The following is a 16,361-nucleotide window of genomic DNA, read 5'->3' on the forward strand; positions in this document are numbered from 1 at the left end:
GGAGGAACCAAATCCCTGGTGGACCCACAAAAAAAAAGTCGTTGGAGTCTGGTAAATTCAGACATATTTCTTCCTGTTTGCCAGAGTGCAAACAGAAGAGAATAAAAGGAAAGGTTGGTGGGGGGGGGGGAATGGGGGCAAAGATGATCCAGATATGAATGGAAAATACGAACTGTTGTGGACAGTGAAATACAGTCTGCTCCCACTGAACTCACCCCACTCCCTCACTTACTTCATGGAACCAAGTGCTTGGGGAGGGTGGAGGGGGAAGGGAATGGAGTGGGGGAGGGTGGAGGTGGTGGGGGAGGGGGGAGGGGCCAGGGGGAGGGGGAGGGGCGAGTGGGCTCATGGTAAATTAATGACAATATAAATATCCAACAAGTATACAACACTATTTGGTTTCATTTCATAACTCAGTCAGGTAACTGTTATCAATACCGTGGGACTCCCGCTTACTGTGCATTCATAATTAACTGTGGGAACTTATTTCGTTACAGAATGTGTCTGCAAATTGTTGAATGTTCTGGTAGGAATTAGAAAATGTAACAGAAGTGAGAGTGTAAGTAAAAAGACAAATGGGATTCTGTGTTTGACATTGAATATAAAAAAGTGTGTGTCAAATCTGTACAAGATAGTGATGATGCCACAGACGGATTGCTATGGGCAGGTGTGAGCGTCCAATATTGTAAGGGCATTAGAGCCATGGTAAGGGTAGGGGGTCCAGTGAAGATTGACTAGAACGGTTAGACATGAGAAAAGATTTGTAAAATTGTTTTTTTCCCCCACTGGAATAGAGACGGTTAAGGGGGGAATGTAATAGAGGAACTCTGTCACACCATGTGATGCTGCAGTGACTCCCAGTGACGGGCGTCACTAGGCTCGGAACTGTCACTATCCATGGGGTGGGATGATGTCCCACGTGATCCCTTCAGAGGCTCGAGTGAGTGTACTGGATATTGTGGAAGTCCTATCTCAGGCTGATCCAAGCCTAGTGCAGTGAACTCAGCTCAGTCCAGCAGAGTCAGTGCTGCCGATCACTGCAGTTACTGTTGGCTACGTTGACAGCCATTTAAAAAGCCTCCAGAAATAGTTGTCTGTCATTCCCCCAGCCCCCAACAAACACAATCCCACTGGACTTTAAACTGCTTCACTTCCCCACCCAACCACCCCCCACCCAACCACCCCCCACCCAACCACCCCCCACCCAACCACCCCCCACCCAACCACCCCCCACCCAACCACCCCCCACCCCCACCCCCACCCCCACCCCCACCCCCACCCCCACCCCCACCCCCACCCCATCAGGGAGAGGCCATCACCTTCTCAGGCAACTGGGCTTCTACTTCCTTTTTCAATCGCCTCAGCAGGAAGGGGCGGAGCACCTTGTGCAGGCGTCGGATAATCAGAATGGTCTCCTCTTCATTTAGGTCCACCTGTGTTACATTAACAGACGACGGGACGTTAGACTCAATGGTGGCAGCTCAACGGATTCGGTATCAGTCTTTGTTCTGAAAAGGAAGCATTTTCTAAAATTCCGCCTTATCGAAAGAAAGAACTTGCATTCATACAGCACCTTTCACAACCTTCAGGACGTCCCAAAGTGCTTTACAGCTAATGACATACTTTTAAAGTATAGTCACCGTTGTAATGTAGGGAACACAGTGGCCAATTTGAGGAAGGTTCACGAGATCCACTTTTATTAATAATTGCTAAACTGAACCCTTTGGGAACTTTTCTTGACTTGCTGTTCGCTGTGAGATGTTCCGGGAACTAAAAATACAGACCAAAAAGGGGAAAATTTTGGAAACGTTTTACTCCCAGTCAGAATTTACATTCATTTCTGGCTCAGAGTGGATTAATCCAGATTCAACTCAAATGATTTTTATGCTCCTGTGAAGCGCCATGGGACCTTTTACTATGTTAACAGCAATAACTTGCATTTATCCAGCGCCTTTAACGTGGTAAAACATCCCAAGGCGCTTCACAGGCAGTATTTTCAAACAAAATTTGACACCGAGCCGCATAAGGAGATATTAGGACAGGTGACCAAAAGCTTGGTCAAAGAGGTAGGTTTTAAGGAGCGTCTTAAAGGAGGAGAGGGAGGTGGAGAGGCAGTGCGGTTTATGGAGGGAATTCCAGAGCTTTGAGCCTAGACAGCTGAAGGCACGGCCGCCAACAGTGGGTTGGCGAAAATCGGGGGATGGGCCAGAGGCCAAGAATTGTTGGGTCGCAGAGATTGCGGAGAGTTGTAGGGCTGGAGGAGGCTAAAGGCGCTATATAAATGCAAGTTGTTGTTGTTGTTGAATCGGCAATGCCCCAGATCTGTGAACCCCTTCGTACGATGGTGACCTCTGAACCCCTCCCCCCCGCAACGTACCTTTTCTCCCGTCATGGCGAAGGGAGCGTTGAACCACTGTTCGAACGTGTTGCAGCTTTTGAAAATAGTCGGCAGGAGGAAGTTGAGGAGTGCCCACAGCTCGGGTAGCTTGTTTTGGAGTGGGGTTCCCGTGAGCAGCAGGCGGCTCGGTGCCACGTAATGTGTGTTCAGCACCTGCGTCAGCTTACAGTGGTGGTTCTTCATACGGTGACCCTCGTCGACTATCATGTACTTCCAGCGGATCTGAGGAGGGGAAAAAAAAACACTTGAAATTCGTCAACTAACCAGTTTTTTGGAGAAAGAAATTTTCACCGGGGAAACTGCATTATTGGGAGGAGACAGAGGAATGGATAAGGGGAACAGATGGGGGGACGAGGATCAGGGACAAGGGGAAGAGGTCTGCAGGAAAGGGAATGATTCTGAGGAGGAACAGATCTCTAAATATACTGGAGCTGCAGATCTCTCAAATTAGAAATTTATTTTTATGTGGGGACTGGGTTAGACACTGGGGGGACATGAGGCAGTGGGTTAGACACTGGGGGGACATGAGGCAGTGGGTTAGACACTGTGGGGGACATGGGGCAGTGGGTTAGACACTGGGGGGGACATGGGGCAGTGGGTTAGACACTGGGGGGGACATGGGGCAGTGGGTTAAACATTGGGGGGACATGGGGCAGTGGGTTAGACACTGTGGGGGACATGGGGCAGTGGGTTAGACACTGGGGGGACATGGGACAGTGGGTTAGACACTGGGGGGGACATGGGGCAGTGGGTTAGACACTGGGGGGGACATGGGGCAGTGGGTTAGACATTGGGGGGACACGGGGCAGTGGGTTAGACATTGGGGGGACATGGGGCAGTGGGTTAGACATTGGGGGGACATGGGGCAGTGGGTTAGACACTGGGGGGGACATGGGGCAGTGGGTTAGACACTGGGGGGGGGACATGGGGCAGTGGGTTAGACACTGGGGGGGACATGGGGCAGTGGGTTAGACATTGGGGGGACATGGGGCAGTGGGTTAGACATTGGGGGGACATGGGGCAGGTTAGACACTGGGGGGGACATGGGGCAGTGGGTTAGACACTGGGGGGGACATGGGGCAGTGGGTTAGACACTGGGGGGGACATGGGGCAGTGGGTTAGACACTGGGGGGACATGGGGCAGTGGGTTAGACACTGGGGGGGGACATGGGGCAGTGGGTTAGACACTGGGGGGGGACATGGGGCAGTGGGTTAGACACTGGGGGGGACATGGGGCAGTGGGTTAGACACTGGGGGGGACATGGGGCAGTGGGTTAGACACTGGGGGGACATGGGGCAGTGGGTTAGACACTGGGGGGGGACATGGGGCAGTGGGTTAGACACTGGGGGGGAAATCGGGCAGTGGGTTAGACACTGGGGGGGAAATGGGGCAGTGGGTTAGACACTGGGGGGGAAATGGGGCAGTGGGTTAGACACTGGGGGACACGGGCCAGTGAGTTAGGGACACTGGGGGACATGGGCCAGTGAGTTAGACACTAGGACACCTCTCTATCTAGGCTCACACAAGAATGGGTAACCCAGGTAAGATCCCATCTGGAGGGGAGGTGGGGACGACACTCACGAGATGGTATCCCAGCACGAGTCAGGACCTCCAGTGGGGAGGAGGGGAAAGAAGAGAAATCTGCAAGAACAGAAACGAGACCCTCACCTTGGCAAGGACGTGCTTGTCTTTGATTATGTATTCATAGGTGGTGAGCAGGACGTTGAACTTCCCACTTCGGAGCTGAGGAACAAAGGCCCTTCGTGCTGCTGGGGAACCCTGAGGGCAGGAAATGCGGTAAAAAGAAGTCGTCAATGCATCTGGGAATATCAATCACTCGCTCACCTCAGAACATCCAGTACACAGAATTAGAGCCATCAAACCTGAAGGTGGTAGTTACCTTGTACGAAATCCGCACTACAGATGGCGCCCACTTATCAAACTCATAGGCCCAGTTTGAGAGAGTTCTGTAAATACAATTGGGGTCATTACTGCAGGTTAGCACCAATGTATAGCACTTACTGGCTCATTATTGTACATAGCGAAGGCTGCGATTACAGGGCTGGAAGCTTATCTCCAGGATCAGGTTGAACTGAGAGTCATGACAACAAAACCTGACCCAGCCAAGCCCCGAGATCAAACTACAGCCTTGAAATCACTCCTATCTATCACTTCTCATTCATAAACTATGCTTTTCTCCACGTTCGATACATTTTAACAAAAAACTTTTCCTTTTCCCTGCACCTTCTCCCCAGGCCGTGCTTGTCTGAGAGGCTCAGTGAAAGCTCGTTCCCTCTCCTCCATCAGAGCTGCTCTGAAACCGGCAGCTGCAGAAAAGGAAAGAACTTGCATTTATATAGCGCCTTTCACGACCTCAAAGCGCTTTACAGCCAATTTTCTGAAGTGTACTCACTGTTGTAATGTAGGAAATGCAGCAGCCAATTTGCGCACAGCAAGGTCCCACAAACAACAATGAGATAAATGGCCAGATAATCTGTTTTAGTGATGTTAGTTGAGGGATAAATATTGACCAGGACAGAGGGGAGATTCCCATGCCCTTCTTCGAAATAGTGCCATGGGATCTTTAACATCCACCTGAGAGGGCAGACGGGGCCTCAGCTTAACATCTCATCTGAAAGACGGCACCTCCATCAGTACTGCACTGGGAGTGTCAGCCTGGATTTTTGTGCTCAAGTCTCTGGAATGGGGCTTGAGCCCAAGACCTTGTGACTCAGAGGCGAGGAAGCCCAAGAATGACCTGGGTGTGACACTCCTGATCTTTCCTCCCTCCATGGGATATGCCTGACCTTCACCCTGTGTTTCTGCACAGCGGCTCGACTGAGATTGAGACTCCACCTCCTGCCGCTGGCCGGCCCTGTGCCCCTTGCGCTCGAGTGTGCCCGTGGGTACAATGTGCCCCGTCCTGGTGGGTGACGGTGATTTATAAAAGGAGCAGGGCGTGAGCTTCATAAAGAGACTCTGCTGCCTCTCACAGGGTCAGGTTACAGGGTGTAGTAAAATATTTCATTCATACATTGAACAATTTGGAACTGGGCCAGTCAGTAACTGCTTCCTGAAATTAACTGGATCAAAAGGGTGACATCAATCAATCAAAAATGCACAGTTTCTTTTATACAGTGTCTTAGCATGTCTTCCAGAAACATCTCAAAGAGATTCGCAGGCAACGAGTTACCTAGAAGTGCACTGATTTGTTATGCAGCAAACGCCGCAGCCTTTAGGCACACAGCAAGATCCCACTAACTGCAAATGAGACGAATGACCAGTTAATCAGTTTTTGGTGGTATCAGTTAAGGGAGGAACGTTGGCCGGGACACTGGGGGAACTCCCTGCTCTTCTTCAAATAAATCTTTCCCATCCTCCTGTACCAGTGGAACTGATGGCGCCTCAGTTTAACATCTACCCAAAGAACGTCAGAGGAAAAGATTCCACGGTTTTGGTTAAGAAGGTGCCAATGAGTCAAAAGATTAACTAGTGTCCTCCTCCTCTCCAACTCTGATACTGTGCTGAATATTCTCTACACTGTGCTGACTCTGGGAAAGCCGTGGAATCTTTTCCCTCTGACATTCTGTGGGTAGATGTTAAACTCAGGCTCCATCACTTCCACTGGTGCAGGAGGATGTAATAGATTCCTTTGAAGAAGAGCAGGGGCATTCTCCCTGTGTCCCGGCCAATATTCCTCCCTTAACCTCTGGGAGGTGGAGATGCGAGCGGGGTTTCCACTTACGAGAGAGGCACTATGATGAGGAAGGGTCCGTTGATGCGCTTGTGTTCCATGAGGTACGTGATAAGGGCAATGGTCTGAATGGTCTTTCCCAGACCCATTTCATCGGCAAGGATTCCATTCAGGTTGTTGTTGTACAGCGAGACAAGCCACTCGAGGCCTTTAACCTGCAGAGAATTACATAGAATCACACAGAATGTACAGCACGGAAACAGGCCATTCGGCCCATCTGGTCTAGGCCGGTGTTTATCCTCCACACGAGCTTCCTCCCACCCCTCTTCATCTCACCCTATCAGCATATCCTTCTATTTCTTTCTCCCTCATGTGTTTATCCAGCTTCCCCTTAAATGCATCTATGCTATTTGCCTCAACTACTCCACGTGGTAGCGAGTTCCACATTCTAACCTCTCTCTGGGTAAAGAAGTTTCTCCTGAATTCCTTATTGGATTTATTGGTGACTATCTTATATTTATGGCCTCTAGTTTTGGTCTCCCCCGCAAGTGGAAACATCTCCTCTACGACTAACTTATCAAACTTTCTCATAATCTTAAAGACCTCTATCAGGTCATCCCTCAGCCTTCTCTTTTCTAGAGAAAAGATCCCCAGCCTCAGCAATCTTTCCTGATAGTTATAACCTTTCAGTTCTGGTAACATCCTTGCAGAGTACAAGGACAAGGTGTTCCTGAAAGAACTGAGGTGAGATGAGGAGAAATATTTTTTACGCAGCGAGTTGTTGTGATCTGGAATTCACTGCCTGAAAGGGCGGTGGAAGCAGATTCAATAGTAACTTTCAAAAGGGAATTGGACAAATACTTGAAGGGGAAAAATTTGCAGGGCAATGGGGAAAGGGCAGGGGAGTGGGACTAATTGGATAGCTCTTTCAAAGAGCTGGCACAGGCACGATGGGCCGAATGGCCTCCTCCTGCGTTGTATGATTCCATGAACCTCTGCTTTAATTTTTTATTTTTGGCGGGTGTTTCACTCCCTTCCTGTTCTGTGGCGACTCTGGATAGGCAGGTCAGATTGGTGACCTGCTCAATAAAAGCCTCTGGTTTGGCCACACTCTGAAGGGTGAAGAGCCCCTCGACCCCTCTGTCTCTCTTGGGTTTTCTCTGCGGAAACGCACGGCGTTTGCTCAGCGGCGGCACAGCTGGTGCGTGGGCAGTTACAGGTGCGTATCTGCGACCCATCCCGCCATGGCGCAGCACGTGGGAGAAAGCCACAAACCAGAGCGAAGGGGGTAAGTGTTTGAACATGACTGTGCCGCCACTAAACGAAAACCAAACACACACTGTCCCATACCTGATACTGCTTCAGTAAACCGTTCACGAGCAGCGTGGACTGAATATCCACCCTCTCGGTCACCGCGTGAGCCACTGCGTAATAGGACTGCAGACCGCGTATACTGGTTGGCGGTGCACTGTACTCATCATCCACGTCTTGCTTAGCGTTCCTGCAAGATACAATTAGTCCAAGTCATGGCACTGTAACAAACAAAAGACATCTCTCCGCTCCTATGTTGCTGCAGATTACATTTCTCTGCCCCCCCCACCCCATTCTGCTCCAGACCAGTCCTCTCCCACCATTTTACTCCAGTCCAGTTCTCTTCCCCCCTCCCGCCGCCCCTGCACTTACTCTATGATCTGCCGTGCGTCCAGCTCAGACACTTCTTCACTGTCTGGATCCTGGATTCTCTTCTTCTCCTCGAGTGCAGGAGGCGGTGCTGGCAGTGCCGCCTGCTCCTCCTCTTCCTCCTCCTGAACAGAAAGCAGAGCCATAAATGGATCAGGGCGATGACCTCACCCAGGCAGCTGCCTGGCCCAAGCAGTGACCCTCGGTGTAACGCGTGAGGTCAGTCTCCCGCTCGAGTAAATTCACAGCATCGAAACCAGGACGGAGGTGTTAAACTCGCACTCTGCTTGCCCGGTGGCTCGTGTGGGCCGCAATCGCATAGGAAGATCCCACGTTCAATCTCCGGGTCTGCGCTGGGTGAGCTCCCAGCTCGAGCTGCGGTTAGGGTGCTACGAATGACCACAGGCTAGGGGAAGGGGAAATAATAATCCTTTTAAAAATCTGCTGGGGACTCTGCGCCAATGACTCGTGCTGGGAAATGCCTGCTTGTGGCTGGTGGACGAGGCCTGGCTGATCCACCGTTGAAATGCCCGCTGACACTCACTGTCTAGGATCACGGACGAAGAACGGCTGCTTGGTTGGAGTACCAGAGGGAGGTTTATGCTCACCCCATCCTGAACCTGTGCCCCTCGGAGAGGAGGGGGCGACAGCACTGTGAAACAGTCTCACTTTAAGCTGCTATTCCATCAGCTGCAATACTGCAGGAACGATTAGAATCTGAGAATCACACAGCACAGAAGGAGGCCATTCAGTCCATCGTGCCTGTGCCGGCTCTTTCAAAGAGCTATCCAATTAGTCCCCACTTCCCCATAGCCCTGTAATTTTCTCCGCTTCAAGATTCCCTCAAGTCCGATTCCCTTTTGAAAGTTATTATTGAATCTGCTTCCACCGCCCTTTCAGGCAGTGCCTTCCAGATCATAACTCACTGCGTAAAAGAGAAACAGGATTAGTGAAATCCTGTCTCCCCATTTTCAGCCTCTGGGCAGTGGAGTTGGTAAGACGCACAGCAAAGTCTAGACCGTGTGCCGACTGGCTGGTGGGTTGTGAGGGAAAGCAGTTTGGAGATTCCTCCCCTCCCCAGCAGGCATGAACCGGCGGCGAACGACATCAGCAGGCTCCAATCTTCGGTGAGTGATGGCAGCCGGCGACAGAGGGGCTGCCTGTGAGCGTCACCATGTACACGCCACCCCTCCCCTGGGCTTTTAACCATAGGACAAGTGGCACAAACACAGCACGCACCGCCAGGCTGTGCCAGTGAGTGGTTTTTGGCCAGTGATAAGACCCACAACTGACTGCTGCTGTGTGAAATCTGTGCTCAGTCAGTGCTTAAATTGTGACAGTGAGGTTCCTGACTTTAAGGCAATTATATAATTAGATATGTACCAACACATCTCAGGCAGGAGAAACTAATCACTCCATTTGCCTGCGCAACCAAGAATCTCCTTTCTTTCCTTGAAATATCTCCATAAATAATTTTGAAGCTTCTCCCTGCGAGGGAGGGCGGGAGAGGGGGAGAAGGGGAGTGGAATCAGAAGGAGCATCTTCAGCAGGTCAACTGGGTGTGAGCAGCACTAGCCCACAGAGAGGAGAAGGAGGAGGAGGAGGAGGGAGTGTGCAGATCTGTAAGAGGAGAAAATGGAGGGGGGGGGGGGTTTGAGGGAGAGGCAGGGGGAAGAAGAGGTGGCTCCTTGTGTAGAGCAATTCACTCGCTAAAGTACTGAAGGATTCACCTGTTGCAGTTTATAAAAAAAGAATTGTGCTCATTAAGCTGAGCGACACGAGTGCTGCAGAAGAGAAGTCTTCCCATTCTAAGCAGGTGTGCGTGTAAGTGTAGGTGTAGGTGTAGGTGTAGGTGTAGGTGTAAGTGTAAGTGTAGGTGTAGGTGTAGGTGTAGGTGTAGGAGTAAGTGTAAGTGTAAGTGTAGGTGTAGGAGTAAGTGTAGGTGTAGGAGTAAGTGTAGGTGTAGGAGTAAGTGTAAGTGTAAGTGTAGGTGTAGGAGTAAGTGTAGGAGTAAGTGTAGGTGTAGGAGTAAGTGTAGGTGTAGGAGTAAGTGTAGGAGTAAGTGTAAGTGTAAGTGTAGGTGTAGGTGTAGGAGTAGGTGTAGGTGTAAGTGTAAGTGTAGGAGTAAGTGTAAGTGTAGGAGTAAGTGTAAGTGTAGGAGTAAGTGTAGGAGTAAGTGTAGGTGTAGGAGTAAGTGTAGGTGTAGGAGTAAGTGTAGGTGTAGGAGTAAGTGTAGGAGTAAGTGTAAGTGTAGGAGTAAGTGTAGGTGTAGGTGTAAGTGTAAATGTAGGTGTGGGAGTAAGTGTAGGTGTAAGTGTAAATGTAGGTGTAAGTGTAAGTGTAGAAGTGTAAGTGTAAGCTCCCTCTGCTCCACCTCAATCACGTGCCTCAGAAGAGCAATCCCCTTACTGTGCCAGTGTGACAGTTTTTATTTCCGTTTCCCACACCAGCTGTCCAGTTTTGTGCTCCAGCCCCCCTCCCCCTTGTCCAAAGGACCCTTACAGCCCAGCGGGCAACATAAGCTCTCATCCCATTAGTCTGGGCTAGATTTGCACTCAGGTCCCAGAGGTGAAAGGTCAGTCTCTAACCCACTGCGCCACCCAGACGCTCCTTCCCTCCACCCCCTGCCAAGTTCCACATCACAGAATAAACCTGCAGGGTCACAGTCTGCACTCTTGGTAATACAAGTGTGGGAATACTCCAAGACTCTGATTAGTTCCTGCTAAAAGACACAGGGATTGAAAGGTACATTTTTTGTAACATGTTGCTGTGTGGCCTTCCGATCTCCCCTCTCCTCTTTCCCCAGGTGATGTAACTACTTGTGGCCAAGTAGATGGACAACCTGCTTCCAGGTCTCCTCAGGCAATGCTGCCGAGTGCCACCAGGAGGCGCACAAGGTTGGCCAGGGGATGACTCCTTCTCCTTACCATGACCAGGGGACATGACTGGTAATTCTCACCACTCCCAGTAGCACAGCTAAGATCAGCACAGACATGGGGTAGGGCTGGGAGGGTGGAGTCCAATCCTGTACCCCACCACTCCACGCTCTAACGTACTGTTACTGTGCCAATAACTGAAGAATGTTTAAGGGTTAAGGAGTCAAAAGGCGAATTCTTAATGGAAAATAAAAAACAAGCTTTTATTGAAAGTAAGATTGTCCAAACTGAGTCATTAATGGTTCGACTGAACTGTCCGGGAGGCTCAGTGCTGGATCAGGGGATAAATCCAATTAAAGCACTCGTCCTTTCCAACTCCGTTGATGCCTCTATGTAAAATTGCACTGCCTGGTTTAGTATTCAGCCATATAGAAAGGATATAGAGGCATTGGAGAGGGTGCAAAAAAGATATATAAGGATGATACCAGAACTGAGAGGATAGACTTATCAGAAAAGGGTGAACAGGCTGGAGCTCTTTTCTCTAGGAATGAGAAGGGTGAGGGGTGAAAGGGTTTGATAGGGTAGATGTAGAGAAAATGTTTCCACTTGTGGAAGAGTCCAAAACTAGGGGTCATAAATATAAAATAGTCGCTAATAAATCCAATAAGGAACTCAGGAGAAACTTCTTTACCTAGAGACTGGTTAGAATGTGGAACTTGCTACCACAAGGAGTAGATGATGCAAATAACATTGATGCATTAAACGGGAAGCTAGATAAGCACATGAGGGAGAAAGGAATAGCAGGGTATCCTGACAGGGTTAAATGAAGTAGGGAGGGAGGAGGCTCATGTGGAGCATAAACGCCGGCATAGGCCAGTTGGGCCGAATGGCCTGTTTCCGTGCTGTAGTTTCAATGTAACTCGATAGTCCAGGAGACCTGAGCTTCAATCCCAGCCAATAGGGCAGTTGGGGCAATTAAATTAGCCTCAGTGGCCCTGGGTTGGAGACGGGGAAAAAAAATCAATTAGGATTCCTGTTCCTGTTGGAGAATGAGGGTGTACACTGGGAAAAGACGGGATCAGGCCAGTCTAACATTGTAATCAGCGCAAGCTATTCGACATATGGAGGGCATCACAGATGATCCTGATCCTGTCTCTCTCCCCCTGCCCCAAAGAGTAGCCACCTTGATAAGATACCAGGGGGTGCTTGGTGAACGTGCAACTGTACAGCAGCAAGAGGCAGCGCCCTCGGGAGAGGAGAGGAGAAAAATGGAGGACGTTTGGTTGGGTCACGACCATCTATTCCAGTGCCGAATTAGCCAGTTCATTCACAAGCAAAGTGAAGACTCACGGAACCTTACACTCGTTCTAATGTGCTTACCAGCAGTCCCGAGCGAGACCGGTCCTCCGACATGAGTAGCAGCCTCCAGTCTGTCGTATCCTGACGTGATTTTAAAGATAGTTCATGAAAAAAAATAAAAAGCACGGTATCCAAAAATCAACAGTTTGGAGTCGCCCTGCTCCAGCCAGCAACTTTTCCAAACAGTGTTCCACGTTTTGTCTGCGTAGCATTTTAAAGTCACAAAATGCAAAATTGTCATGGCGACTTTAAGATGCTGCAGAGACAAAAGGATAAAACACTGTATCAATACGAGGGAGTGAGGCCCAGTTAGATTATGATCATGGCTTTTAGCACTATGCAGCTTAACAAACATCAGTAGTTCTTAAATAAGTAAAAGACAACGTAAAAGAACTGCGAGAACAATCTGGGCTTGGGTGATTGGGGCGACTGAAAATGACTCCCGTTATAACGCTCCTCGTGGTCTGTACGCATGGCTCCACCAGACGCACGTTATAACGAGAGTCCGGCTTGCTGTCGTCTAGACAGGTGCGTGTCCTTTTTGCTCTCACCTCTTCCTCTTCCTCGGAGCCGCTGTCTTCGCTGTCAGATCGCGGGGCCACCTCGTACCTGGTCAGAAGAAACGACCCAGACGTCAGACGGAGAACGGGCACTTTTCCACCAGACGCACCGGTCCAGGCAGCGGGTGTCTCATGGTTGGGGGAGAGGGGCACCTCGCTGGAGCTCCGCCCAATCCTGCTCTCATTCCACATTCACTGGGCAGCAGGAATCCCGGCTGACTCTTCTTATCCCTAACCCAGGGACACCGAGGCTAACTAGATTGCTCTAGTGACTGAGATCAGCTAACACAGCACAGATCCGAGTTTGAGGCCTCTGCGGGTCTCTACGCCTCAGTGCCACAGTGCATTTGACCCACTGAGTTTCCGGACCCGCTCCTGAATCCTGTAGTTTTATGCATCTCAGGAATCTAAAGGAATTCTAGGGCCAGGTTTTCCGTTTATGCCAGTGAACCTGGGATTTCCTCCTGGTTCAGCTTTGGTGTGAGTTGTGGCTCAGTGGGTAGCATTCTCACCTCAGAGTCAGAAAGTCGTGGGTTCAGAGTCCCACTCCAGGGACCTGAGCACAATATCTGACACTCCCAGTGCAGTACTGAGGGAGTGCGGCACTGTTGGAGGTGCTGTCTTTCGGATGAGACATTAAACTGAGGCCACGCGGCCCCCTCAGGTGGCTGTCAAAGATCCCATGGCACTATTTCAAGGAAGAGCAGGGGAGTTCGTCCTGGTCAATATTTATCCCTTAACTAACATCTAAAAACAGATTATCTTGTCATTATCACATTGCTGTTTGTGGGACCTTGCTGTGCGCAAATTGGCTGCCACGATTCCTATATTACAACAGTGACTACACTTTTACAATACTTCATTGGCTGTAAAGCGATTTGGGACATCCTGAGGTCATGAAAGGCATGATATAAATGCAAGTTCTTTCTTTTGCCAGATTTTGGCACGGTGGTTAATTGCGGTCCTCCCCAAATACCGGGAGCAGAGGGCGTCATCGCTAGGACCACACAGGAAGGTTACTCGGCCATGCAGTAACACCACTCACAGGCCATGTCTGGCCCAGAGGATTGGCGATAGAAAGCAGCAGCGGGGAGGGCAGCCAAAGGAGACGGGGGAAGGAAGACGAGGTTGGGGTGGGGGGAGGGGAGGTTTTCCCAAGCCGGCCGCTGAGACGCAGTGTGCTGCACTTACCCAGGATTCATTTCCAACCAGGTGTCCAGCTGCCCGGCCTTTGGTGCATCAGCTCCAGTCAGGATTCGACCACTCTCTACGTGAATCACCTTCACCGGCAAGTCACTCATCTGGCTCGTCTCATCCAAGAGCTGAAGGAGGGAAAATTTCTCAATAAATAAACCACCTTCTCATTGCCGTAAGATTATACTCCATCAGGCCACTGACTAAATCGGCCGATTGATCCATTTGTTACTTATGCTGTGAGTCTTTTTTTTAAAGTCACCCTTTCCCCTCACCTGGGTTTGGTTTTATTTCATATCCACTCCCTTCACCACCGGCGCACCGTGACTGCAGTGCATCACGATCCACAGGATACACTGCAGCAACTCGCCAAGGCTTCTTCGACAGCACCTCCCAAACCCACGACCTCTACCCCCCTAGAAGGACAAGGGCAGCAGGTGCATGGGAATAACACCATCTGCACGTTCCCCTCCAAGTCACACACCATCCCGACTTGGAAATATATCGGCCGTTCCGTCATCGTCGCTGGGTCAAAATCATGGAACTCCCTGCCTAACAGCGCTGTGGGAGAACCTTCACCACACGGACTGCAGCTCACCACCACCTTCTCAGAGTAACTAGGGATGGGCAATAAATGCCGTCTTTGCCAGCAACGCCCACATCCCAAGAACGAATGAAGAAAAAAAAATATTCTGAACATCTACATTGAAAAGTTGGTCATGTTACACCCTGCTCGTGCAATGGTCTGCAGATACTGAGTAATGAAACATTTTGTCGCCTGCGAGTAAAGTTTGACTGTAGGACAGTACAGGCCTGGAGGGAGGTCAGGCTGCTCCAGACACAGCAGACGACAGGCAGTATACACAACCTCCAATAAACAAAGGCAAAGGCCAATTTGTTCCTCCAGTTTTGTGACAGGACTTCAAAACCCACAGATATTCGGACTGAAACATTCTGGACGTGAGGCCACTTCAGCAGCATTGGCAGAAATGTCCGCACCAGCCCAGCCTTCCGGTTAACAAGGTGAAACAGCAGTGATTCTGGGACGTTGGTTGTTTGTGGCGGGTTAATACTCCTTCCCCCCCACTTCAGTGCTTAATTCCAGGTGATGAGCAACTCATTTCCTTCCACTGTGCAATTCTTCATATCTGTTCTCAGGATGCGGGTGATATTGGCATAACCACATTTATTCCTGATCTGTAGGTGCCATGAACACAGTGGCTTGCTTGGCTACTTCAGAGGGTATCAGGCGTTCACCACAGATAGTAAGACTAGAGTTACATGTAGAGGTTCCCACCTCTGTAGGATATTGGTGAAGCCATTGGGTTTATACTTTCATGCCAGTCCACATATTAATTGAATTCAATTTCATAACTTGCCATGGTGGGATTTGAACTCCCAATGTCTGGGCTGCTAGTCAAGTACCAAAATCACTAGGCTGCTGTACCCCTAAATCTCCAAACACTCACCTCACCATCAGGGCCGACAGCGGAGCCCAATCCATCCACGTTTTCCTGCTTCTGTAGAGAAGAAGGAAATATTATAAAGAGAAGCAGGGAAAGGACACAGCACAGGTCACGCAGCACGCGTCACGCAGCACGGGTCACGCAGCACGCGTCACGCAGCACAGGTTATCCAGCACGGGTCACGCAGCACGGGTCACGCAGCACGTGTCATCCAGCATGGGTCACGCAGCACGTGTCATCCAGCACGGGTCACACAGCACAGGTTATCCAGCACGGGTCACGCAGCACGTGTCATCCAGCACAGGTCACACAGCACAGGTTATCCAGCACGGGTCACGCAGCACGTGTCATCCAGCACAGGTCACGCAGCACAGTTCATCCAGCACGGGTCATCCAGCACGGGTCACGCAGCACGGGTCACCCAGCACGGGTCACCCAGCACGGGTCACCCAGCACGGGTCATCCAGCACGGGTCATCCAGCACGGGTCACCCAGCACGGGTCACGCAGCACAGTTCATCCAGCACGGGTCACCCAGCATGGGTCACGCAGCACAGTTCATCCAGCACGGGTCACGCAGCACGGGTCATCCAGCACGGGTCATCCAGCACGGGTCACGCAGCACGGGTCACGCAGCACGGGTCACACTGCTACACTTGGCCTGAGTTAAGGAGGGAGAGACCAGCTAGGGCTGGCACTCCTGTTCACTATCGAGTGACTCCTGCTGGAGAGGATGAGGGTGAGGATAGGAGGAAGGTTGAGAACACCAGAGGGAAAGGAGAAAAACACGAGGGAATTTACATTGCTGCATATTCCCCCCGCCTACTGAAAGAATGAAGAATCATCTCCCAAACAAAGCAATCGTGGAATTAAATATTCAGGCTCCTTCATTATCATCAGACCTGAGAACTTTGGGACGAACTGCCTGTACCTGCTTCTCGATGCTGTAACTTTATGTCTCAGTCTCTGCGTCATTTCCATGCCTGCTTAGTTAATTAGCAGCGTGCACCATCACGCACTACACCAGAGTGGACGATGGGCAGGAATAAATCAACTCCTCTCAAACTAGGAGTGAGACCGGTCCGTACGGCCTCCCAGCCCCACCGCTGGCGTTTTATTCCAAACCTCGGCTGG

General features: G+C 50.5%; 1 protein-coding gene across 8 annotated transcripts in view; it reads right to left on the reverse strand.

Moving 5' to 3' along the window:
• The window catches only part of smarca4a (SWI/SNF related, matrix associated, actin dependent regulator of chromatin, subfamily a, member 4a), a 107,221-nt gene that overhangs the window by 28,698 nt on the left and 62,162 nt on the right, over positions 1 to 16,361 (reverse strand). For 5 of the 8 annotated variants that reach the window (XM_067973096.1, XM_067973099.1, XM_067973098.1 and 2 more), the window contains exons 11-21: positions 15,232 to 15,282; positions 13,760 to 13,890; positions 12,560 to 12,617; positions 12,030 to 12,089; positions 7,777 to 7,898; positions 7,444 to 7,594; positions 6,145 to 6,308; positions 4,300 to 4,366; positions 4,068 to 4,178; positions 2,378 to 2,620; positions 1,320 to 1,433 (exon numbers count right to left, since the gene is read on the reverse strand). In XM_067973096.1, the coding sequence (XP_067829197.1) occupies positions 1,320 to 1,433; positions 2,378 to 2,620; positions 4,068 to 4,178; positions 4,300 to 4,366; positions 6,145 to 6,308; positions 7,444 to 7,594; positions 7,777 to 7,898; positions 12,030 to 12,089; positions 12,560 to 12,617; positions 13,760 to 13,890; positions 15,232 to 15,282 (1,272 nt within the window). The remainder of the gene's footprint in view (positions 1 to 1,319; positions 1,434 to 2,377; positions 2,621 to 4,067; positions 4,179 to 4,299; positions 4,367 to 6,144; positions 6,309 to 7,443; positions 7,595 to 7,776; positions 7,899 to 12,029; positions 12,090 to 12,559; positions 12,618 to 13,759; positions 13,891 to 15,231; positions 15,283 to 16,361) is intronic. The other 3 variants (XM_067973102.1, XM_067973101.1, XM_067973100.1) reach the window with 1 other exon arrangement.

This window comes from Heptranchias perlo, chromosome 37, assembly GCF_035084215.1.
Source record: "Heptranchias perlo isolate sHepPer1 chromosome 37, sHepPer1.hap1, whole genome shotgun sequence".
NCBI classification, from domain to species: domain Eukaryota; kingdom Metazoa; phylum Chordata; class Chondrichthyes; order Hexanchiformes; family Hexanchidae; genus Heptranchias; species Heptranchias perlo.